Raw genomic sequence first — 27016 nt, 5'->3', positions numbered from 1 at the left:
CAGTCTTTATCTGTAACACTTTTCTAATAATTTCAAAGCAAAATTCCACATTCAGCCAGAAGAATTTAACATGAATACAATTATAGAATAGGTGCACATGTGTTTCTGGACCAGTGTTACAAGTAATGGAGTGAAAATAAGCTGATGGCATTACAGTTTAGAATAAAATAGAATAGAATAGAATAGAATAGAATAGAATAGAAATATTTTATTCTTCCCCAAGGGAAAATTGTTTCGACATAACAGCAATACAAGAAAATATTATAAACATAAAATGTAATGTAACCATAAAATGTGAAATGTAAAATGTTACCATGTTGCGTTGAAAAATGATATCCAGGTAATAGCTTAATTACTTGGCATTTACAATATAGAAATAAGACGATCACATGTTGTCATACTTCAAATAATAAAGCATTTACCTTAGTTATTGGCCAAATGAATTGTACAGTTAAAAAAATGATGACGTATGTGACGTCGACGCGTGCTTACGTCATCACGCAGAGGTTGTCACGCGCATGCTCCAAACAAAACGAGGTACGTTTGTTTCGGTTTGTTTTCATGGTGAACATTAAATGACGGAGTGTCACAGAAGTTGCTTTTAAGTGTGGAACCAAATCGACGCAAAAGCACAGACACAGGGCACTCACGGTGAGGACTGTTTATGTCACGCAGACGCCGAAACTTGTACCGTTCTGGTGACTTTAGCGGAGCTAATTGTAGCCGTTTAGCTAACGTTAGCCACAGTCTCTGCACAGTGAGCTTTCATTGTTGTGTGTACGTGTGTGAGAGGGAGACTTCAGGAGGGGCTTCTCTTTCTCTTCACCGATAAAAAGACACGGAAGTAAACAAAAATATCATTAAAATCCGCATAGGACATTCGCTAACATTGCATTTTAAAGACGCATGATGTGAATTTGGTATGTTGTATGAACATTTTAATGTCTCATCTTTGTAAACTTATTACCCAGTATAAATTGACTGTAAAAATCTCCCACAGCATCAATTTTTCATGTTTGAGTACCTATCTGGAGGTTTATTTTTCTTTCAAACGGCTTATCTAAAAGGCTGTAGTATTAAAGATATTTCAGCTTCATAATCAATACCAAATTTAATTTCAATTGAACAATAATCATTTAAATGTCCAGTGCATAACTTCAAGGAGGCTTTATTGACAGTAATATGATGTATTACACCTATGTATGAGCGTTTAAATGCATTGAAGGTGCATTGTGTAGGACTTTGTAACATTTACTCTGGTTGTCCATCACTGTCCCAAGCATGTCAGGGAACTATGGTGGCCCTAAAACACACCATTTGGCTGGTTTGTCATTGTGAGTTACTGTAGAAACATGGCAAAGCAAGATAGCAGCCTCTGTAAAACAGCAACCTGATCAGACAAACCAGCCACAGCATGTGTTTTATGCTTTGAATTGAAATCTTACGAGGCACAAGAAGAGGAACAGCATCATTTCCAGTATTTGTAGGCCACTGAAGTTCCCTCCTACACTTGAGTGTGTGAGTGTGTGAAGGAGTCCTTTGTTCAACACAATCTGCAGCTTCATCACAAGAAGTCACTAGTTCATACGCACTATTTGTAATTAGGAATGAGACGATACAATACTTAGTATTGGTCCTGTGCTGGACAAAATCACTGGATCTATATTACCTGCAGCATTTTAGCTGAGTGATGTTGTGGACTGCTTATTTGTATTTTCTGGGAGAAGAACATTTGTTACACAGTTATAGAATTATGTCTTTGAAATAGCTTGAAATGGCCAGGTGGTAAAAGCATCAGCACTGTTGGTAACAGCTTTGTAGTTTTAAAAGGTGTAAATAAATGACTATATCAGACTTATGTTGGTATTGGTAGATACTCAAGGTTGTGATGATATATGGGACACAATGGACAAAAAAGTGATACCATATAAAAAGTGACAAGAAAATCTGCTACTTTTCACTAATGTTATATTTAATGTTGTATCTTTATATTTTATTAAGTTTATGCTGCAAAAAACATTAATGCAAACAATTCTACGTGTGTGTATAAATTAGTTGAACCATAAATAATTGCTATCTTCCTGCCTCAGAATCATCCTCATATGCAATTTCCTGTCCTTTTTCTTCCCTAGGATTAACAAAATGTCCTCCCCTGAGCCGGTCGTCAGGTCGAGACAGACAGAGAGAGACGTGAATGGAGTTTCAACTCAGGTCGTCTGCACAGAGTTCAGTAATTACATATTCGTAGTTCTCACTCAGTACGGCAAAATCGGGACATTGATATCTGTCACACCAGACTCCAAATCCAATGACATCAGCACCCCAACGCTCTCCACCAAAGTGCTGCTGGGCAAAGAAGAGGTACCCTGGATATGATATTGCTCAAATTAATATTGTATTAGTGAGATATAAGTTTGATCAGGACACAAGTCACGGTGCAACACAGGGTGACTCATTCTAAGGTATCGAGGGCCGGATGTAGCGGTATGATGAAGTTAGTGCCTGTCGCTGTGGTCAATTGAGGAAATTTAGATGTGTGCAGATAAAATTGATACACGACAACCTTTTTCTTCTGGTTTTCATAATAGCATTAATAATGCTGGGGTCTTGAGCTCTTTTAATTATTGAGCTTAACTGATTTCACAGGATCTAGGAAACCTGCCACAGCCACATAATTCAGTTCAGTTCCAACATAATTGAGTCTGTTTTATGTTTTATGTTAGCACACTTTGCTTCATTGAATTACCTTTCTTATGATGGTGGCTTTCATACAGCCTTGTCAGTAAGCTGCACCTTTTTTCACATTTACAGAGATTAAATGTGAAAAATGTGAGAGATTAAGAGAGCACTTTTACTTTCTAGTGATTATTAAATCAATTCATTTCCATTCTTGTGACATAGACATATTACATAACAGCATTTCTGTGTGTAATTATCTAACACATGCTTTGTGTCTCTTCTTCCAGCCACTGACACACGTCTGTGCCAAAAACCTGGCAATGTTTGTGTCGCAGGAAGCCGGCAACAGGCCTGTGTTACTGGGACTGGCACTAAAGGATTCTTCCATTGATTCAATAAAACAAATGAAAGAGATAATCAAAAGCTGTCAAGTCTGGTAGGAAGTCAACAAAATGGGCACATAGCCCTTTGGAAGCCCCCAGCGCCACATTTTCCCCTTTTTGTCTTTTTTAACAATTTCCTTACATGCCGAATACATACCCTGGGGCTTAAGATGGAAATGTACATATCCAATTTCATTCACCCTTATCCTTTTTGATTTATTGAGATGGGGAGAAACATTTTATGGATAAAACAAGTGAGACCTAATCTGGATTTAAGGGTGTCTTGTGTGTATGCCAGTGTGCTCTCAAAAATTGAGGATTGAGCAGTGAATAAGCTTTGATTTGGAAAAAAGGAGTACAATATTCTGATTTAAAAGTAAATATTCAAAGTTAAGACGGGATGAGACTTAAGAAATAAAACTTGTCACTTGTAAAAGTTGTCCTTTTTCTGTCTTTGAAACAAAAGCACCTCAGTCAATTTTGCACCGGTGACGAATTGCTTAGGCTTAGTACCGGATAAACATTTTAAGTATCACAAATATCCCCATCAAACTGGAAAATTGGGTCTGGCCTTTTCTAATCAGGCCAGGGTCTTTGCTTCATTTATCAGTTGCGGCTTTATTACACAGGCTACCAAGCAGTTAAGCAGTAATTTAGACTCTGTCAGCACATTTCAAAGCAGCACATTTTGTGCCACTAGTGTTTTACTGCAAGCCCTTCACAGTAGTCAATGTATTCACATTGTAAGACTTGCACTGGTCGTGTGGAATATTGATTGTATCTGTGTTAATAAATATATTTGTAACGTATATGGAGTCTTTGTCTTCTTACAGAATAATGTCTAGTCTTTAGCAACTATTAGAACATTAAACCAGGAATGAAACTTACTTTTTTCATTGTATTGCTTCAGGTCATGTGTATGTGCAAATACTGCAATTGGAGTGGAGTTTGTGACTTTTTTTATAGATACATACTGTAGAATTTACTGTTTACAAGGCTGGATTTCCTAAATAAATCTTATATGTCAAGAACAATATAAACTCGGAACAGTCCTCCATCTTGTGTGGGACTCTGTAAATGTGTATATATATATATAAATACATATAAATATGAGGGTAACCGATTGAAAATTAACCATACATCATGACTGTTTCTGGTCATTTATTAAAGCTAGAAAAAACCTAAAAAAAGACTTTGGATGACAAAGCTCATTTATTATTCATTAAGAAACACTGTTTCAGATTTAGCTGTAAACATAATACATTTCTATTTTGTTAACAGAAAAAATAAAGCCATGTCATGGATAAAACCAAACTGAACAGCACAACAAATACAGTATAGAGTAGATATATTATACATATGTATATATACATATGTATAATGTATACGCATTATTCGACCTTACAATCATTATTATGTGTATTATATTATAAAATACATCAATGAAGTTCTTTATTTAGTTCCGTGTCAACAAACCTCCGCAGACGTGATGACGACAGATACGGAGGCGTGGTCACGTGATACCTTCACCTGTGCCCAACCTGTTTATCTTGCTCATCTGACTAACTGGCTGAGGATAAACCCGCATCGTTTGCTCGGAGGGTTTTTAACTTTTACCCGCTTTCAGAGGCCAAACTCCACTGTTTCTCAACCGCGTCTGTCATTTAAAGGTTTTTACTCAAGTGTTTCTTTTTAATTTGCCGTCTGACTGTGTGGACTTCGCCCTCGCTGATCGAGGCACCTGTCTCTCAAACAAGGAAGTCCAGTCGACCTGGACCCGACGTTGATGAAGTCGACGGGCCGTTTGCAAATGGCAGCTGTCGCCCTCGTTTGGTTCTCGTGAAAGGTGTTTTATCCTCGACGGTTGTTCACCTGTAACGTGACAAACCTGGACTGTTTTGTGGTTAATATTATTTTAACCGGATAAATCAGTGTCCGGTCTCCTTCCGGGGACGAGGTGAGTGTTGACTGTAAACAAGGTGAATACCAAAGCTAACATTTGAAGACCTACGGCAGCATGTACCTGATATTATGTCTTTTTCTAACTGAATGTTAGCAGGTGTAATGATAGTAGATTCAGCTTAGCTGAATTATTGAAGTGGGAAATGGAACGAATAACAGTATATAACACAATACAACACAATAGTTTTAGTGTTTAGGGATAACTCATGTAATTGCTTTGAATGTTATGTTTCTGTCCCAAAATCATATAAAAATCGAAATGTATTGGTTTCTTCAACCTCTTTGTTTAATAGCACAGAATTAGCTATATCCATTGATTTTAAAATGTTTTGTTGTGATAACTGTTCCTTATTGTCCAGACGCTTTAGGCAAAATGTCTATTTGTCAACCTTCTTAACACTATATATTGTATTATATCATTTGAAATCAAATGGAACATTGCCCCGAGATGCCGTCAAAATATCCATTAATAAAGTACAATGCAAGGGTCTATTGCATGTTTCTAAAATGGTGTATAACAGTCAAACCTATCACAATTGTTTTTAGAGGGGGACAGGAGAATCAAAACATGATTTTTAACACTAGATTAATGTCAATGGGGCCAAAAAGGAAACGTGTCGTAAAAGGCCCAACTAAATTCTTGCTGTATGCTTTATTTGGAACACATTCACTGTTTTACTATAGAGTCTTGCTGAAACAGTATATAACCCAAGCAGCTGGTCTGCAGCATCGTACCACAGCTGCTAACGCTGTTGCACTTATGCTCAAAGGATTTGTGCCTTTTGAGATGGCATGTTAACCTCTGAAAATATTCCAAATTGAGCGTACTGGGTTGTTTTTTCAGTTGGGCGACAACACATTTCCTCTCCTGCCCCAGAAACATGCATTTCACTATACAAGTGTTTTCATATGCCATATTTTATGTGTCGCTGTAAGTGTGCCACAGGAAATACACCAAAAATTGAGAGGAAGATGTGGCGCTGTGGAGCATGCAGAGTACAAACCCTTTTTTTAAATGAAGCTTTATTTGAGCAACTATACATTACAAAACAGTCACAGTAACAGAGATAGAATAAACCATGCCAGGGGAAATGAGGAAAGGGAAAAAGTTATCATAAAGTGATAAGACTAAGCAAACTATAAGAAGAAGATGAAGATAGTGGCAGCAGGAGCAAAAGAGATGTGGGACTTTTCTCTCTGGGCCCTGTTTAACAGCATTTTAATAATTCCAAAATGCGGGTTTTGTGGATTCTTCTTTACTCGTACGTGCGCGTCCTAAGTCTTTACGGAAAGGGATTTGTCCTTGGGTTTCACGTATAATCCCTCCACCACTGACATTTGTCCTTTCTCTCCATTTCAGATGAACACATCAGTGGACGGAATTGATCCATTGACGGAAAACGACACTGTTCACCTGCCTTCGCCCCTTCTCCCTGAGAAGTCTGGTGTGTCCAATATGACCATCATTATGACCAGCAACGGGACAATCGTAGGGCACCAGATGTTCCTCAACACAGTGGCTGCTCAGGCCCTCACAGGGATCTTTGTCTGGTCTGCCTTGCTCATAACATTTCACCAGGTGAGTGTGTCATTTCAACTGATTTGATTATTCTTGCTCGAAGGGAACCCAAATCACTGCAGCTCTTTTGGCACTCTGTGACGTAAATGTGTAACGCGAGATGGCTGGAAATGAATGTTTATTTGCACAAAGACAGTGCAGTGACTAGTGAGTGCAGTGTCCCAGCTCCCGCTGCACATGACATATCTTATCTAGTCAAAAAGTATTTTCTTCATTCTCGACAGGTCTTTCTGATGTGTGCTTCCCCTAGTGCATTGTGGGAATCGTTTGCTTACTTTATGGTTGACAGAGGCCATCGGGCTAAAGGTTTTCTCCTGCAATTTAATCTATCACAGGACAGTGAATACACAGCGAGCGGAAGATGGTTAAGAAGAATAAATGGCCCAGCACAGGCCACCTTTACCCAGAACCCATTTCATCGCCGTTGTAAATGAGCGTTTCCTCATGTGTGTGAGAGTTGCCCACTGTGCACAGATGATAGCTTATCATTACAGTTTTATCATTTGCAGAGAATAATGCAGTAGGGTGCAGTGTATTATCAGCGGGGAAATCAATTGATATTGAGATAACATTTTACAACATTATAAAAGATGAGGCTGTTGTTCTCCTTTTCGCTGTGCTTTTAATGTGCTTCTCTTGTAATGGGTCCCTGATTTAGGTAATGATTTTATAACTCTCCCAATGATGCTCAGGCTGGAAATCCTACACCTGTATCACATATGTTAACAGTCGTAGTGTAAATAGTTATTTGAATCACTTGGTAAGCCTTTTAAAATCCATTTAAAATGCAGCAACATGTTGCCTCCTGTGATCAAAGAAAAAAACAAAACAATTCCTGCAAAGGGATTTGGAAGACAGCACCCCAGAAAATTGGTTTGTCTTTTTAATATAGTACTTGTATGGCCAAACACTTTCCAGGAAGACATTTTAATTGAACAAATAAACAGCAAGCATACCAAAGGGAGAGTGGAGCAAGTTTGCAACAGGCGTCCTTTCTGTCACACAGAATAAAATGGTCTGCAGGACTAATGTTGCAATGCAGGTGGTGTCTCATCTGACTTGGCCCCCAAGGATTGCTATAGACTCTCAGAGCCACATTCTGAATACTAAACACATATAGACAATGACCTTAGATCCTCTTTGCTGTGAAGTGGCAGGCTGTTTTGGGTTATTGGTCGTCTTGCGACTCAAAAGTGTTGAGGATTAAGAGCAGCAGACTGGACTTATCTTCTGCACATGGCACTTGAGATACAGTTAGTGCTAAAGAGGGTTTGCTGTGTTTTCCCAAGTAGCACTTCCTCTGCCTCTAACTATTCTGTTTGAGCAGAAATGGAGTTTTACCTGAGCTTGACACCACTATTCATCATGGGGCTATAAATGACTGTCCGAGCAGTGTTAGGGAGTCAGGAAGCTCGTGGATACCCAAATAGACCACACCTTCCCACCCTCGCAGTCATCAAGCTTAGCCAGTAATGGGTATTTAGTCAAGTTGAATCTTTTCATTTAAGTTGAAATCTAGTACTATTCTTCTCAAAATGTTCTTAATTACATGTTTAATTTGAATTTGATTTGTGCAAAATACGGCTGCAACAATGAATCATTTCTTTAATAATTAAAACAAGTGTAACTTTGATTTTTCATCTTTCACATGTGATTATTTTCTATTGTCTTTGCTCCATATAACAAAGAAATCATTATCACTAATTAAGTTTGGTTTGTGGACAAAACAAGACATTTAAGAACACCATAATTTCAAGGTTTAGGAAAGGATTAATGGAGAAAATAATCAACAAGTTCATCGATTATGAAAATAATCATCAGTTAATCATTGGCCCTTGTGCAAACTGAGTGATGGCGTTCAGCATGTGACTGATTTAAAATGCTGCTCATTTCTCACAGCACATGAACACCATACACTGCCATGACAAATGTAGTCAATAGAAACCTGATCTCGTCTTTTGTGTACATACGCTTATGATGTTCGCTGTTGATCAGTATTTACTAAACATGGAAATGATGATGATCTTGAATGTCTTGTTTGGTCCACAAACCCAAAGGATTTGTGGACCAAGAAATCAATTATTTTTTATATGGAGCAAAGAAACCAAAAAATATTCACATTTAAGAAGCTGAAAAATCTGAAAAATTGATTGATCGAATGATCGTTGCAGTCCTATCAGTAAAAATAAATTTGTGTACAGACCCGAAACAGAGTCATCCTAATTTACTGCGAGGAAAGTCGTTGCCAGTGGCAAGATGATAATTATTTAAAATAGGTTGCTTGGTCATCACGATTTCCTAAAGCATATACAGTACAAGGGAATATTTCCAAGTTGTAATCACATAGTAAATCTCTGAAAAACTAGACATACATCTGCTATAAATCTAGAACCTGTTAAGTCATTTAAACTGAAGTGTGTGTGCAGGCTTTGTGAATTCTTCTGTTTAGAATTGTTCTTTATAGAGTTGGTGGTTATTTGTGAATTGTGGTTGGAGTTTGGTGTGATTACTTTGATTGCACCCTGGTCCACAGTTGGCAGCCAAATGGGGAAATAAACATTCTGGCCAAGTGAGAAACTAGGTAGGCATTTTATATTGTCTTTTTTCATGAAGAATGAACCGTCAGGCATAACTAGAAGACCATTACCACATCTGTGGCTCAGCAGTAATATTTCCTGGTCTGACGTGGTCCGTGTAATAGCCGTTTCTGCATGGCATCTGAGATACTGGAGAAAGTGTTTGATAGATTTTTCAATTAAATCTGCTCATCGTTTAGTTGGACAGATCCTTGAGTACTCGTCAGATGAGAATTAATTTATTGCCTGACGTTTCTTTCCCCCGCACCCTGCGTGGGATCAGATTCAGATATGTTGCCACAGTTTATTGCAGTTTCCTAACAGCATCATGGTGCAATTGCTTTTGTTTAATTACCCAAATAACCTGCAGATTTGTGATGGGATTACCTGGGTCAACTGTACTGTGCTCAGACTTGTGAAAACATGGGATCGGAGTGGTAATGCTTGTCCTCACCTATGCCTCACGAGTCACAACAGTGGAAAAAAATTTACATTAAGTATTCAAATTCTTCCAACTTTGCTCTATCATTATACAGCTCCCACTACTCTTGTTTTTTTATGTTTATGTATACTCTCTTATGCAATTCTGTCTGCCCTGGGAGAAGGTTGAGGATGGAGGATGTCACACCTTGTTAAGCCTAATGTGATGTGTAACATTTGCAGATTGTGATATGCAATTATGGGCTATAGAACTAAATAAAATGTGAAATCTTGCCTCTTCTTAAAGACAATGTCTAAGGAAACCCTTTGTCAGATCAAAGATCAGTGAAACAATCAAAACTTTTGCCATATGCTGTCAGCTTTAATAATTTAGCTTTATAGAGGCCACATTGGGCAATTTGTGTATTTAAAAATGACAGGCTAAGACCTTTTATGTAAAAATCCTTCACTGATTTTTCTCTTCTGCTCCTGTATGTGACGATAAAGCAGCACAATATAAGGTGTGGCCAAATAAGTAGGTTTGAATGGGAGTTGACTGATGTCACAGGGTGAGATTAAAATGAAGCTAAAAATAATGCTATGCAGATAAAATCATGTCGTCAGCTCCGAGGAGGCCGTTCCACACCAATCACATAGAATATTTTAGTGTCTGTATTCTACAACCAATCATACTGAAATACTCCAAAATATAAATTATAGAGTGTATTTTCTCGTGTCCAAATAAAAAAATAAATAGTGTTACCTTTATGTAATGATATGAGAATGATATGGTATTTTGACAAAATACCATGCACATGAATTAATATGTATCCACTCATTCAGTGATATTTAAGTTAAATTGCGATTACAATGTTTTGCTTTGTGTTTTCATTGCAGATCTATACACACCTGCGGTCCTACACTGTCCCCAATGAGCAGCGCTACATCATCCGCATCCTGCTAATTGTGCCAGTCTACTCCTTTGATTCTTGGCTCAGCCTGCTCTTCATCAGCAACGACCAGTACTACGTCTACTTTGATTCCGTCCGAGACTGCTATGAAGGTAAATGTCACCAATTTTGCCTCCTTCTGAAATGACGCCGATCACTGATATTGTTGTTTTGATAAAGCAGCTCTGAGCTATGAACATACAGACTCCCAGACTTAAAGTCCTGTAAGTCGTGAGGTGTCGCGCCCATGTAGCTGACTTTTTATTTTAGCTCGTTCCACGTATCATTTATTGGTTTGAGATCAAGGGGAATTTCTTTTTTATTAGGGATGCACCGATTGATCGGCCATGACCGGCTGGTGATACAGAGATATGCCGGTCAGATGCACTTGCGCTCTACATGATCAACAGCAGCACACGTTAGCTGGTGCAGGTGGAGAGGCTAACAGATTAGCAGTTAGCAGAGGCTCCGGATAGCAAGTTAGCTCAGAGCTACGTGTCAGAAGCGCCCATTGGCAGAAGTGACAATGCATTGAACTACTGGAAGATCAACAAGGATCGTTTCCCTGCGCTTGCCCGGGCTTCCCTCTCTGCACCATGTAGAAGCACTGAAAGTGAGCGCTTGTTTTCTGTTTTCAAAGAAGAACTTGCCATTGATTTACAAGTGATTGCCTTTGTGTTTTGAGAAATATCTTTGTGCTGCCAGGCTATATTTATTTTATTCGTTATTTATTCATTGTTTTATTCTTATGTCTGTTTTCATACAGAAGTTTACTTTTCCAAAAAAGAATGGTTATTCCATCACACTGAAGAATTTATCTTCTAACCTGGGCCATTTCTTTTAACAGACATTACATGACTGAAAAGTTGGTTGTATTTCTGTTGTTATAATTGTAATAAATTTAATGCTGTAAAGTGGTTTGAAAAAATGAAATCGGAATCGGCTAAAATCGGTATCGGCAGGTCAAACTCTATGAATCGGAATTGGCTCAAAAAATCATCGGTGCATCTACTTTTTATTCCTCAAACAATGAACAGTTTTGTTGCGGGGCAGGACACATGACCTTATAGGAACTCTCAGGTAATGCCTTTTTGGGCTTAAAGAGCTGTAGCAGGGAGTGCCTTCACTGTGTGAGCTCAAAGATTTGTACTTCTGTTGTGTGATAAGCCTTGACAGGGTGTTGCATATGTTCTCTGTGGCTACATAGCACCTTAGCCAGCAAACTGGAGCTGCCTTATGTTATCTGATGGTTTTCACTCACAGGCAGGATTAAGGTTTTCAGCTACTTCAAATTAGCAAATTGTTTTTGGGATTTGACCCAATGGATTAACCCCCACCTCATTTTTAGGAGGAGTGTTTTTTGCTTCCTAACACACCCCCACCCATTTACGTAAGCCATTATAACCAGGAAATAAATCGTATTCCCTTGACCTTTCTGTGATTTAAATATTGTGGCTGATCGGCATCTGTTGACTTTCTGCTGTTTTCATATTTTAAATAGCTGTCAGGATAGAAAATAGGACCTTGCCAAACTTGTCTGTCACACCAGCCATTGTCCTCATGTGGGTAGGTCTATTTTGAGGTGTTTTTTAGGAGCAGCAGTCTCTGCAGTTTGAGCCACAAAATGTGCAAACTGGCAAGAAAGAGAATCCATCCATCCATCATCCATCATAGGGCGATAGGCGGGGTACACCCTAGACAGTTCCACCGCAGGGCCACACATACAGACAAACAACCATTCACTCCTATGGTCAATTTAGAGTGACCAGTTTACCTAATCCCCATATTGCATGTTTTGAAGCCGGAGAACCCGGAAAAAACCCACGCACACACAGGCAGGACATGCAAACTCCATGCAGAAAGGCCCTTGCTCCAACTGGGGCTCAAACCCAGATCTTCTTGCTGCAAAGGCAAGAGTGCTAACCACTACACCAACTGTGTGGCCAGAAAGAGAATCCTACATTCAAATGACTCTATGTTGTGATCATTTGTTATGCTAACTCCTACGGTGATCATCTGTCGTCAGGAGTTGTCCACAGTCGGACCTGCCTTGCAGATTGTAATATTATTACTATTTACACAATGTAATCATGATAATATGGTGAAGTTTTGGCACTGAAGTACTTAACCGGTGGCAAAGGTGAATCGCATGCAAAATGGATTACAAGTAATTTGGGAAAGGGAAAAGTCGGAAGTACATTATTCATGAGATTAGTTTCTAGTCTCCGGGCCAATTTTGTGGATGATTGATGGGGGCGCTCTTCAGAGAGCAGTGAGACTGGAATATTACCAGCAGCCACGGCTAAAACATAATGAACCTTCTCTTGACTGGACACCATCTGCATTAGCTTCATTTAATCCTTCCTTAAATAGCAACAAAGGATTAGGAAAGGATTTCCCAGACACAGAACCATTGGAAGCTTCTTAATGTAAGGACTGAAACATTAGTATTGTTCCAAAATGTAGGACTAATTATTAGTGTTATTTTTTTTATCTCATGTGTGTTCTCCCCTGATAATTAGCCTTTTTTTTTTTTTTTTTTTAAATGAAGTCGCAATTCCACATATTATTAAAATGTGTCAATCTTCTTTCTTTTCACAGCATTTGTCATTTACAATTTCCTGAGCCTGTCCTTCGAGTATCTGGGAGGAGAGAGTGGAATCATGTCCGAGATTCGAGGGAAGCCTATAGAGTGAGTTTTTTTGTGTGCAGTCTCAGCATATACACGGCTTTTAATGTTATAACGGCTTGAGTCAGGAGTAATAAATACTTCAGATCCATTGGGGCTAAATGTGGTGTGGTTTGAGCTTCATATTTACAATCACAATAGGTGCAAGGTGCATGTTGCTCTTCCTGAATTAGCATTTACATTGAACACCACTCTGAGAGTGCTGGCAATAAATAACCACAGTATTAATGTGTGGCAGTTATCCTTTATCTCAGAGCTTTTTGACTGGCCTGGAATGGCCATGCTTTATGGCTTACTCAGCCACAGGGCTGCAGCTCTTGGCCAGGTTCTTAAGACAGTGGAGACACTAATGTAAAGTCCTGATAAATTATAGCCATGCTTCGCTACAGCCAGAGGAGACAAGATATACATTTCTGCAACTCTTTCAGGATTTCCTTTCGCAGCGAGGGTTTTTCTTCCTTGTATATAAATCTGATTCTCATTTATGCTCGTGTATGATAGTGTATAATAGGGCTGTCAATTTAACAAAAATCAAGTTTGAACGAATGTTACATCACACAGGGGTCATTCGTAAATATTTGGATATGATCACCCTTCCTCCTTTTTCTTAATGCTTTGGTGTCATGTTTGTTTAATTAGCTTGTGGCGTTTTTTTTAACAGCATAACTTTAGTTGGAGAAATTAACCTCAGTTATCACTGTCTTATTTTTCCTCATGGATTCAGTCGACATGAGGCCAAGACATGGATAAGATATAAGACCGAGCTGCACTCACTTTATTGGCACATGGGATAATTACCTCCGATGGAGTCTAGGCTGTATATTTTCAACTCAAGATGGTTTTAAGGCTCGCTTGCTTTCAGGAGACTGCCATTTTACACTGCCATGTTTCTTTAGCAGCCTGAACAAACAAACAAGTGTGCTTTCCGCCTTTTGTAGCAGATGATTATTTTGCATTTTAATCACAGATTCTTCCACTGGACCACTTTCAGTTTGTGAAAACTTTTCATTCCTGGCTATTTATTTTAAAATCTCACAAACTCCAGGAAGCCATTCCACACGTCGTGACCAAAATAAGCGTATGACTCCTTCTTGTCACTGCTCCATTTCATGTTTTAATTGGCAACATGAGAGCTGAATTGGGTCACATATGTAACACACCATTACCTTGCTTACAGCCCGTGTGCTATCATATTGACAACACCATCACACCACATTAGTGACACAGAGTTATTAAGCCCAGTCATATTTCAATAGATTTTTCAGTTTTGTTGGGTTTTTTTTATTGTCCTAAACTTTATGATCTACTATGGTGGGAAGAAGTCCAGGTGAAATATAGGAACCAAATAAACCATAATGCTTTGCCTATTACTAAAGTTAGCAGTGAAAAAAAAAACACTTGGAAATGATACTGGTGTGAGCAGTGCACCTCAGATTTGGACTGGTTCTGTGGGAGTCGGGGCGGACATTAGTGGAATTACCTAGGCAATTTGTTTTCAAATGTATTTTGACTCTTATTTGCAAGTCCTCAGGTTGCCTTTTGGCAAAGTTGAAGATTAATATAAAAATATGTTTACATATGCATACATACTCTATTTATCAATGCATTATTTGGTAGTGTGCATTTTAAATTTTTGGTCATTTTAGTCGTGATAAATGTGACGGTAGTTCTGTGCAGTCTGATGGTTCAGAGCATCTGAAGCACTCTGAGCACCACTGCAGGGCGATAAGGCGGTGTAGTTGCATCAGGCTGATGTTATGAGCCTGAGTTTAGTCCTAATCTCTCTACTGCTGCCTTCTCCAGGCTCAGTCCCGGAGCAGAGTGCAGTCTCACTAGTTTGTTTATTTGGTCAAGCTCACTGTCCCCTAAACTGCCTTTTTAGCGCCGACCACTGAACTAAGATGTTCAAATGCCTGCTACAGGTCACCACATGAATAGCGCCCCCGCTTTCTTTTTTTGTGTGACTAACTGCAACTTAATCCATTTTGTCGTTTGAAAGATCGAATGTCAGTCGCACCGAAGATAATGTAATATCAGGAATCCTTTAAATCCACGGCCACACACGACACCATGACCTGCTCTACTAATTGACGTGTTAAATGACAGCATTATTTACAGAGGTGCACAACATTATTGTCACAATTTCAGTACCGACCGACTATGGCTGTATAGTAAGCTGAATATGCTGTTGCCTCCTTGACGTCTATGCTATTTTTTTCTGTGTATTTATTTTGCACAATGAAGATGTGGTTATCTTTATCGGCATATCGGATATTGGCAGAATAATTTATGTTTTGCATCAAAGCTCCAAGCACCAGTATTCTAGATAAGAAATGAACAAGGCCTAAGATAGCTGGTTATTTAGTCAAGAGTTTATAAGTGTGTTTGTGTTTCCCACTCTCTGTTCTCTTGTACTTTTTTATCCGATGTTTCATTGCGGACGTGATTTAATAAGACAGCTTCTCTTTGGCTTCACAGGTCAAGTTGTCTCTATGGTACCTGCTGTCTCGGTGGTATGAGCTACTCCATTGGCTTTTTAAGATTCTGCAAACAGGTGAACATCAATCATCCTCTTATCTTTGTTCTGGAGATACACTTTTTCAACCACTGAAATAAATGTACACACTTTGGAAAACAAGAATACATTTACAAAAAAAAAAATACATATTTATGTAGGCTGTATTGTACATTATCATTCTGCCCAGATGTCCAGGCTCCTTTAAAAATGACAAATACCACAGTTGACTGTGTGCTTCCCAGGTGATAACATCCACAGTTTTTTAAAAAAGCGAAATAAAAGCAATTGAAGCCAGGTGAAAACAGCTTGATAATACACACAGAGATGATATTAGCTGCCAGTGCAGTGCTCCCTGCCAGTGTTTTTGAGATGCTGCTTCCTTCAGCTCCCAGGCTAATGCTGATGGAAATTGGAACTGAGCATTTTGTCTTCTAAACTATATATACAGTCACATCAACTTTTTTTATATCCTGGCAAGCGCAAAACACTCCTGTGTGTGCCTCTGCAGGAAGGACAATTTAAAAGGGGGGGATGTTTTCAAGTTTTCTCTGGCGGCTTTTCTAAAAGGACGTAGTTAGATAATAATACTCAGGCAGAGGACAATCGGCACAGCGCTGCACAAGAATCACTTTGACTGGCGTGTTGTTTTTTGGGCACAGTGTATCCCTGGAGCTCGGCACGCAAAAGTTTTCCCGCCTTTGAAATGGCACGTCCTCAATGTCATTCATGGAGCAAAGTTTCAGAAAATCGATGTATTGAACACGAGATATTAAATGCTCTTTTTTGCAGGGTCAATATTCACAGAAAGCAGAGATAACTCCATCTGAAATAATAATTACCTGCTGTCACACTAATTTATTCAAACCTGAACTTCTCCCATTATATCGATCACATGGTCACGTGGCTTGGAGTGAGATTCTCCAAAGAAAACTCCAGTTGTGATAAACTCACATCAAAAGTAAACGGTCTTTTACAAAAGATCCTTTACTGCTCTTCACAGTTCAGCAGTAAACTAGTCAGATACCATCATTAGATCTAAAAGGCCTTGATACAGTGGCAAAAAGCACCTTTTGGGGCAGTTTTAGTGTAGGATTAGAACAGAAATAATTGATATGGAAAAGCATCTTAGAGTTATGGCGGTTCTGTTCGATGAGTTTTGAGAATGAGCTCCTTAATTGTGTTGTAAATACTGTAGGGCATTTTTTCCTTTATCTGGCTAAAGTTGAATCGTGTGGACCCCCGGGTTCAGCTTTTACGCTGAAGTTGTGGGTTCAAAAACTAAGTCAACAAAAACCAGTATCTACAGATCACACAACATAAAAAAACACACCAACATGAGTCAACACGAGCCTTAAAAATATTGCAGCTCTATTGAGACGAACACTACTTTCAGTATTCCCTTTGTCCTGTTTATACAAGTAATCCTGTTGTAGCCATTAATAAACACTGAAAACTATAAATGGAATAAACAAGCACCGGAAACTTCCCTTGCTTTCTGACAAAAGTGCACTGCGACTGCCCTTAAAGAAATTACACCCTATTACATTTGGTTTGATTCACTCTAAAGTTTTTTTTTTCTTTTTAAAGATTTTTTTAATTGCTTTGTTTTGTCCCTTAAAGGGAAGAAAAAAATCAATAACTATACTTAAGTAGATATTATCAGAATAGCCTGAGAGTTTCCTTGGAGAAAATAAAGATGCAGTAGTGGACGGCCGCACTACGGCTGGGAGACGAATGCGAGACCACAGGACAATTAAAACAATGGCCTTCCGATCCTATACATAGATTCATAATTAAACAGTAAGCAAATTAGACAGACTGTTGGTAATACACAAAGCATAAGGGTGTTGCTATTAATTGAGACTCAGGAGAAATTTGCTTCTGTCAATAGTTGCCACCGGTGACAGATAGTAATGAACTCGGAAGTGGTGAAAACAAATTAAAGCCGAAAGAAGAAAACGGTTTGGGTAATTTCAGGCTGTGAATTCACAATGAGACGTTATTTTTTGTTTTGGATCGTCTGTAGATTTCCATTTAAAAAAAAAAACGAGCCTAGTCACTTATTTCCTTCAATTGACATTACTCTTTGATCCAGTTTGCAGTAAAGCTTTCCGCCAGGCTGATGACGAGGAAGCATAACATAACAGAATTTGCATGTCTTTCACTTGTGTCATGCGGCGTAAACTGACACTCGCATGTACTGCAGCTCCACACTGAAGTTCATTTGTTGGTGTTTATAAAGTCTTGAATGTGTGCATGGATGCATTAACTAAATTCATTTGAGGCAGAAACCACGGTTGACTTTTAATTCCCTGGAACTGTGAACGTGCATTGTGTTTTAAATATACAGCATGTGGGGGACGTGTAATTCTTGATTATTTGTTGGCACGGAAATGTGCACAGAGCAGGCAAAGACTGTCAATATTACAGATTAATCATTTATATACGCTTTGTTATTGATGTCATTGATGTCGAAACCCACCACTGGCCATTTAGAACAAAGTGTCCCACTGCTTATCAAGTCAAACCTTCCCACAGTTTCATTTATGAAATTAATAATATTGATATACAGTAGACTGAAACTGGAAACCTCACAAAAATTAAGACTTGCACGCACAAACCCAGCCCCAGTAGTCGCTTTGTAGGATATGATCAAAAAAAGGACCGATTTAGCAGATTTAAACACTTTTGGAAATGCACTAAATGGCTTTTTAGCTTGGAGTTGGCTGAATCCTGAAGCTGAGAAACAGACTGTCCAAAATAACCTGCACCTCCAAAACTTACAAATGAACAATAATCACATTATTATCTAATGTGTTCAATTTATGCTTCAACAAACACAAATTTTAATTGGCCAGACTATTTCCTAGTTGTGAGCAGTTGCCAGGTAACTGAGCTGAAACTCCGGGAAATAGGCAAAGAAAGGGAGAGCCAAGAAATTATCGAGTGAGCGATCAACCTGAAGACGGGTCTTTTTACCTCAACAAGTTGGTCAATCACAATATGTGAAAATATCCCCTTAAATTTGAGTCGTTAAAGGAATAATGCAGGCTTTTTTTTTCAAGTGTGTTTATATGAGGCACTGACACATTTACAACACTGGTTTTGCCAAGCTTGGAGATAACATGGCTGCCAGCAAGGACAGAAGGAAAAGCAGATTTCAGCCTCTAAACAGAAGGCTCACCTTATAAGTCTATAATATCTCGGCAATATGTTTGCCTCAGTTTGTAAACCGTACTCTCCCCCAGGAAAGTCAATAGAGAAAATCAGCAGTAGTGTAACAGCACACAGGAGTTGGAAATCGGGAAGCTAATCAGTATGTTCAAATGTGGTGTTCTGTTACATTGGTGTTTGAAATCCGCCGTTTGGATGTACTCAAGTGACACAAACTTGAGCACAGCTCCGGCCACTGAGTGGCGTGACAGAAAAAACTGGAGCCATGAGACAGGGATTTCCTTGCGGTAATTCCAAAAAGTACATATGAACTGTAAACGCAAAGAAAGATGTGTTTACAGTTGTTTCACCGGCCGACTGGAGAACAAGAAGGGGTCGCTGGATTTGCAAGAGTGTCGTTGATGTAGTTAAGTGAAATATTACGGCGTCAACACATGGGCTTTTATTCTGAAAATCATCTGGATGCTTTAATGTTGTATTGATGTTTGACTTCCAGTCCCACTAAATTCTGCTGAATTGACGTGTTGTGGTCCGTCGTCCGGCAAAGATAGAACTCTTGCCTATTCTCTGCATAAGTGATGGAGCAACGACGCAAACGTAGTTGGTGGAGGTGGATGCGAATCACTTCCGATGAGTGGAATGAGTGGAATTCAGTGGAATTCAGTGGAATCCTGGGGTCAGGCTGTTTTACAAACCTGAACTAATCCTCTAACTAAAGACAAATGGTGGACTGTAACAAACAGAACAGCATTGGTAGTACTGAACAGACATAATGGGGACATGACAACATGGACACATGCTTTGTTTCCATCTCTTTAGATCTACACACTGATTGTGATGTTCTCCCTCCTCCTCCTCCTCCCCCTCTCATGGTGTCCTTGCTTGTGTAAGTGTCTCATTCTGAATTGTAATGTGCTCTCCAGGCAACTCTCCAGTTCTGCGTTGTCAAACCCATCATGGCAGTCATCACCATCATCCTGCAGGCCTTTGGCAAATATCATGACGGAGATTTTAAGTGAGCATCATCACTCTTTGCATTTCACTCTCCGCGTGTCTTATACATACATGCCATTTCCAGCAAGCGTGTGTGCAGTCTGCGTGCACATGGATGGACAATGTGTTGCCACCGTAGAGGGTTCTATCACCTTCTCACAGCAAGTGTGAAGAAAATAAAGGATTTTATTTCAGGTCGTAAATGCTGGGTACAAACTTTGCTGGTGAATGTCACCCCAGTCTCAATCACAGCCTCTGGTTATTGTGTCGCAACTAAAGAAATTCTGTTTTTTTATAGTTTGCTCCAGGCGTTCTGAAATGAAGCCCCTAAAGTCTTATTGTATGTTACCCTTTATGTTATAAAGAGAGACGTATCGTTTCGTTTTGCAACTTTGACTTCAGACGTCAAAGGCTGGGGATGAATTGCAGACTGACATTTTTTAATTCCGGCGCATTTCAGTTCTCCAGATGAGTCAATAAGGGTCTCGACAGAATACGGAGCGCGTTATGTACTCGGTAATATTGTCTGTATGTGTAATCAAAAGCCATAAAAGCCTGCAGCCCCATAAACTGCCGGAGTTCTTTTCACAAGCTTCTCTGCGTCTGCGAGTTCAGTATCTGAAGATTCAGCTGTGACAACACTTGTCTCCAAAGTACTCAAGCAAAGCACAGGCTTTAACAGCAGCTTGAGACAGAAGAAAGGAATCTGCTTTATTCCGTCGACCTCTTGATAGGCATGATTAAATTCTTCCTGCTTATTCCTCTGCACTTCAACAGTAAAAGTAGCAAGCAGAAGGGAAAATGTTTTTTTTTTTTAAACCGCTTTTTTAAGCTTTTTGAATGGATCTCTTTTATGATTCTCAGATTGTTTACTTAAATACTTTCATCCGACCACGCACTCTGTTCTGCCTGGGAGTAATTAGTGTAGTCACAGCTGAATCCTCAGAGATACTCTCCAGAATGCAAAGAGGGAAAGAAAGGCAGTCTGACAATAAAAATATAGGCAAATCTGTGTTTATCAGACACCTTCCAAGCTTGGAAGCATGTATACAAAGAGCCTTTATTACTGCTCGTTCATGGGAGAACAAAAAGGCTGCGTGTCAGTGGGATAATACTGAAAATGTGATGCTAAATATATGATGGTGGTTGTTTTGGGTTTTTTTGTGCGGTAAATGCAGTCGCAACATGAATAAGGTGACACAAAGTCAAAGTGAAGCTACCGCACTCGTCTTGTCACATGATCACAGATGGGTAAATGTCACACATTTAAAATGTCTGCACTTGTGAAGACGCTGAGTCACTGAGTCATCTGCTCTGTGCTGATCTCCTCTTCTGTCGCAGTGTGAATGGAGGCTACCTATACATCACAATCATCTACAACTTCTCAGTCAGCCTGGCCCTCTACGCACTCTTCCTCTTCTTCTTCGCCACGAGCGACCTGCTCAGGCCGTACGAGCCGGTGCTGAAGTTCCTCACGATTAAATCGGTCATCTTCTTATCCTTCTGGCAAGGTAGGGTCCCCTCACGCCTCTACTGTTTCATATCGAGGCTGGTACATCAAAATACATGGTATTTCTCATTGTGATGTGTCTGCTTTGTAGGAATGGTGCTCGCCATCTTGGAGCGCTGCGACGTCATCCCCTACGCGCTCTCCATCGACGGACAGCAGGTGGGCGCCGGGACTGTGGCCGCGGGCTGGCAGAACTTCATCATCTGCATCGAGATGTTCTTCGCCGCCATCGCCCTGCGATACGCCTTCACCTGCACCGTCTACCAGGAGAAAAAGAACGAAGTGCCAGGTGAGAGCATCCAGTGTCCACTCCATTATTCATTTCCTCCACTGATGTTTCAGCAGGTCTTTAGTTGAGGGACGGGTTAACCTGGATCCGGGCTGTGAAATAGTTTGAGACCATAAAGTGTTTTTTAGGAAGAACAAAAAAAGGCAAATCTACCAAAGTGATTGCATCATTATTTTAAGCATGAAGGGAACACATATTCAATAAATCATTGTAAATGATGCCTTGGCAATGACTTCCAGCACTCTACTTGGGTTTTGCCTAATTAATATACTACCTAACCACTTTATTAGGTACACCTAGCAGCAGCTCAATGCATTTCAGCATGTGGACATAGTCCTGTTTACCTAATGGAGTATTGTAGTATAGTGTAGTTTGTGTCTGGGATGTTCTATATAGTGTTTACAGCATGCTGTCATGGGCAACCATGACTGCTCTCTGCTGAATGTAATGTAATGCTGACTTATTTTATTGGTTGCAGTAAACATTTCCATGCTAACAGATAGTTAAATAATTCGGTTGATAATAGAAATGTTTTTTGGTTTTTTTTGTCGCTTGATACCTCTATTCTAACTTAAACACGAGTATCTGCACACGTGTGAACCCGTCCGTCGACGGCTCTGCCGTGGCGAGCTGCTGCTCCGTCAGTCAGGTTGGGAGTCAGCAGGTGTCGTCCTCAGCCTGAGGGAATACGTAGTTACTCATGGCTCGCAGGACAGATGCCATTAACGAACGGCAGCGGAAGATGAAGAGGAATTCGAAGTACATTACCGTAACTAGCAGAGAGCGCGGGGCGCCAGCATCACGCCCCCCCCGCCCCCTCGACGTCAGCCCTGTGTGCGAATAGAAGACAAATGTAAGCTGAGGGAAAAGCCCTCTGCAGTGATATCAATCACCCCCCCGCTATAAGAAAACCATCCATCCCACTGAGCTGCTTAATATGCAGAGCTACTGGAAGTCATGTGCAAACTGGAGCATTTCTCTATCAGCTTGATGTTAACATTTATTTATTTATTTATTTATTTATTTTATAAATCAAGATGAAAATCGAAGAAAGCATTGAATAAAATGTATAGTTTCCATCCTCGGTCGCGCTGACATGGACATTATTCATGTTGTTGTCCAATTTAAGTGGAATCATAACTCGGGCTGCAACAATTCATTGATTACTTAATTCATTTGAAACTATTTTCATAATTGATTAATCAGCCCAAGTGTTGTTGTTTTTTTAAGTTCTTTTTAATTTTCTGTTTTGTTTTTTTGACCCTTGTAATGAAATAATCATTCAAATTGATTGATTTTGGTTTGAGGACAAAACAAAGACATCAATTTGAGGTTTGGGAACACCAACAAACATTTTTTTGAGCATTTTCTGGACCATCCATTAATTGAGAAAATGAATGATTATGAAAATAGAAGAATAGTTTCAACTTGTGATAACATTTCTCCACAGCGTTGGACGACTCATTATGACATTTCTCTTTTTGTGTGATTGTTTTATTGATTCTGGCCTCCTGTCCTTTCACTTTCTCAAAAATAGTTTGCTTCTAAAATTAGTTGCTGCTGTTGTAGTACCTACACCTGAAGGTGTTTATGTAGGTGATTCCAGAGGTTGCAGCACCTCTGTTTTACTGTTCCTCCACTTACAGCCCTGTAAAACCAGAAAGGCAGGCTTTAGGGAGAAACTCAGCAGACCGTGTCTAACTGCTTTGTGCCCCCACCCCCCACGACCCCCCCACCCCACCTTTCCCTTCTCACCACCTCCACCAACTCAATCCAGACAGCACTGCCCGTGACCCTGAAAAAGAAGGGCTGTGGATGTCTGCCAGCTCTCCTCTTCACTTTAGACACAATTTTTTAGTTCTGGGGCAAATTCAACCTGGCTCACAGTTGGGTTCTGTGGAAGCATCAGTGGAGACGATAGCTGTGACTGAGTTCACTCCAGTCCATTTATAGACCACAGTCTGTGAGAAGGCTGTAATAAAAAGAAATAACTCCTTTTTTTCAGTGTGATCGTTTCAGTGCTTGCCATTTGGATTATTTTACAGCTGCATTTACAAAAAAATCATTAGGGCTGCAACTCACTGTAATTTATTTATTATTCATCCTCAATTATTTTGTTGATTATTCTCTTGATTCATTCTTTTGTCCATGAAATGTCAAATTGTCGATCGTGTTTCTTAAATCTCAAAATGAACAAGTTCTCAAACGTCTTGTTTTATCAACAAACAAACAAATCATTCACCTTTTATTGATTTCTTTGTTAAAAGGAGCAAAGAAACCAGGAAATATTCACATTTAAGAGCTTGTTTTACTCATTTATCAAAATAGTTGACAATAATCAATTGCATCCCTTATGCCAGGATCTTTGCAAGAAGTTATAGTAATTATATTATGTAATTATGAAACAGCACTGTTTTTAACACGTCTCTCAGATTGCCTGAATCAATCTTCATTACAAGTATGAAGCTGCAACGTTGCCTCATCCTTCACTCACTTTAAAATCACCTTTTTTCCCGTGCCGTTTCTGCAGACAACATCCCCCCGATGCAGAGCATCTCCAGTGGCCTGAAGGAGACCATCAACCCCGGCGACATGGTGCAGGACGCCATCCACAACTTCTCCCCCGCCTACCAGCAGTACACCCAGCAGTCCACGCAGGAGGTGGTCCCGCCCAGCACCAATGGGAAGGTGGTCACAGGCAACATGCCCTCCCGCAAGTCTGACAAAATCATGCTGATTACCTCTGATGATGAATTCTAGGCATTTCTCCAGCACGCTCCAGGTGTTTGTGTCGCTGAAACCCACCCCCCCCAAATCTCTGACCCCCCTGGTGGAAACAGCTATATCGTACGCTGCACAGAGCTGGATGGAATCCAGATATTGATGATATCATTTTCCCAGTATTTAAAAAAAAAAAAAAGGACTGCTTAATTCTCATATCTTGTTGCGGAATGATTTGAGCGTCGAGAGGAGCGTAAAATTGATAAGAAGTTTTTTTCCGAATTATCTCAATGACACAAGAACTAATTCGCCTGCATGTTGGCAGCAGTAAAAAAGGGGAAACAGTGTCACCTAAAGTTTATCAGTGAAGTCTGGAGTGATGCGTTTTTCCTTAAGTCAAGCTGCGCGCGGTGTCGAGCCCGTGCCTGTGATCTCGATCCTGTTTGTGTGATTACATCAGCGCTGGCCTCGGGCCGCGCGGGCGAGGCACGTTCCCTTTTTCTGATGCGTGTCAGTTTGAACGAGGAGATGATTAACGCCGCGTGCGTCTCCAGGTGAGGGAAAAGCCGGCGACGGCTGGGATTGACACTTCAGAGACGGCCTCATCCATACGTTTCAAGTATTTGCTGAGAATTCCTCTGCATGATTTCCCTGACAAATGGGGAAGAAGGAAAAAATTGGATGAAACTGTCTCCTACATTGTGGGTGTTGTGTTATTCTCATTAATTTTTCCCAGCATGCTAAAGAGCAGTGCAACTAGACCAGACAGCCATTTACTAGAACTTCATAATTAGTCTTTTTGCAGCTTGTAACGTACACTCTTAACAAATGAGAGGCTTTTTTTTTCCTCTCGATGTGCTCGCACAGTTAATCATGACATTATTTAAATCCTCACAGGGATTATGAAACGTGTTCCGAATTGAATTGTAATTGTGGTGTTTTGTGTTGTGCTTTTAAAACAACAAAAGTCTTTCTTAATATTATGAGAATTAAGGAATTAAGGGATTTAATTTTATTTAAAGTGTGTGTGCTCTTCAGGCATAGTCGGACCAAACCAGATTCTGTGTGGAGGAGAGCATAATCACAAACTGTAACAGTCTCTTTTTTTTATTCACATGGGAGATACACAGAATACTGTAGCTTTCATACCGGTAGGTAGTTTTGTATGCAAAGTTATAGTTTATTGAATTTTGAAACTCTCTTGTGCCAATGCTAGCTGTCTTTCAGGGAAAGCCTAAATTAATTTTGCAGTTAAATATACGTGTACACAATACTTGTTAATTTGGCAAATAAATTGGTGTTTTTTTTGCCTCTGTAATTCACGTTGAATTGAATTGAATACTGGTGCATGTTTAGATGAGGGGGGGGGAAGCTTTATTTTGAAGTACAAAACAAGACACAGCAGATCTATTTATAGGAATAATTTACCATATTTTAAATCAGAGCAAAAACAAATACAGATTTTTTTTTTATTTGTACATGAGGGTAGTTCATCGAGAAGAAAACATGTAAATAAATGAAAAAATAATTTAGGTGTTTATTTATTTTTTTGCTTTAATTACACAAATCGAGGAAATAAATATAAAAAATATATATGAGCAGAATAATGACAAGCTGAAGGGTACATACTCGTGGATGTGCTGCCTTATTACTGTCCTTGCTTTACAGTCACACATTAGAAGCCTCATTAAAGTTGCCATGAGGATACGACACAGAAATCCATTTATCTCTCAAGTACAAACTCAACATAGAAACTGCTTCTTTTGAACCAACGTTCAATGGATTTCATCCGTTATTTCACCCACAGCCATACACATAGGCTCCACCCCTACGACCGTGGGAGCTTCTTTTTTTTTTTTTTGCTAAATGTAAATGCACATTTACAGTCTCATCAATCTACTATAATAAATCTGACATGGCTAAAGTGAAACACTGCAGCTTTGTAGAGCCGGGCAGAGCTCGTGTCTGAAAGCTTATCTACTATATCAAGAAATTGTAAGTCCATCATCTTGAACACTTAAGTGAAAACCTCGTTTGTGTACATATAATTGCATTGTCGTCTTTTTTTGTTTTACGAAACAAAAAGGAAAAAAAAAAATAACAGTTGATATCTTAAACAGCTCCTGGGTTCAACAAGCATCACAGAGGAAAGAAGGCTGCTCAGACCAGTTTTTAGTAAACATCCACAGAAGGTAATGTTTATGCCTCCTTTCGCCCCATAAAATATTCATATCTGCATAATGCTTCCTAAATTGGTTTAGAAAAAAAGTTTTCGCAGCTTTACTTTTTATTGAAGTGGAAAAAGAACCTTGTCTGAAAACTTAAATTACCACATCTGGCAAAGTATTAGCTTGTGGTGAGATTTAATTTCATTTCATTTCATTTAATAACAACACATGTTTTAACTGACCTTTCCCGGGTCGCACAAGAACAAAGTACTTTACTCACCTGCGGGGAGGTTTGTCTTTAATTATGGCACAGTTTGTGAAAAGCACACGTACTTGTTTTCAAGGAGTGCAGCTATAACGCATTCACCTGTGATCCGCATACAGTCTGCTTCCGGTCATTGTACT

General features: G+C 39.5%; 2 protein-coding genes across 3 annotated transcripts; both read left to right on the top strand.

Moving 5' to 3' along the window:
- The first annotated feature begins 505 nt into the window (after positions 1-505).
- psmg3 (proteasome (prosome, macropain) assembly chaperone 3) lies at positions 506-3871 on the top strand. 2 transcript variants are annotated; one of them, XM_044050149.1, is made up of 3 exons: positions 506-537; positions 2133-2361; positions 2967-3871. In XM_044050149.1, exons 2-3 carry the CDS (start codon positions 2143-2145, stop codon positions 3117-3119), a joined length of 372 nt encoding a protein of 123 aa, XP_043906084.1. In that variant the 5' UTR covers positions 506-537; positions 2133-2142; the 3' UTR covers positions 3120-3871. The 2 variants fall into 2 exon arrangements, with proteins under 2 accessions (XP_043906084.1, XP_043906083.1); XM_044050148.1 differs by having other exon boundaries at positions 518-651.
- Positions 3872-4580: 709 nt separating this feature from the next.
- tmem184a (transmembrane protein 184a) lies at positions 4581-25761 on the top strand. Its single transcript, XM_044051531.1, has 9 exons — positions 4581-5019; positions 6385-6603; positions 10497-10662; positions 13151-13241; positions 15717-15792; positions 19854-19945; positions 21265-21434; positions 21525-21722; positions 24253-25761. Exons 2-9 carry the CDS (start codon positions 6385-6387, stop codon positions 24480-24482), a joined length of 1242 nt encoding a protein of 413 aa, XP_043907466.1. The 5' UTR covers positions 4581-5019; the 3' UTR covers positions 24483-25761.
- Positions 25762-27016: the final 1255 nt, after the last annotated feature.

The sequence above is a fragment of the Solea senegalensis genome, linkage group LG19 (genome assembly GCF_019176455.1).
Source record: "Solea senegalensis isolate Sse05_10M linkage group LG19, IFAPA_SoseM_1, whole genome shotgun sequence".
Taxonomy (NCBI): domain Eukaryota; kingdom Metazoa; phylum Chordata; class Actinopteri; order Pleuronectiformes; family Soleidae; genus Solea; species Solea senegalensis.
The sequence above is the reverse complement of the archived record's forward strand: the minus strand, read 5'-3'. Positions and strand labels throughout refer to the sequence as shown.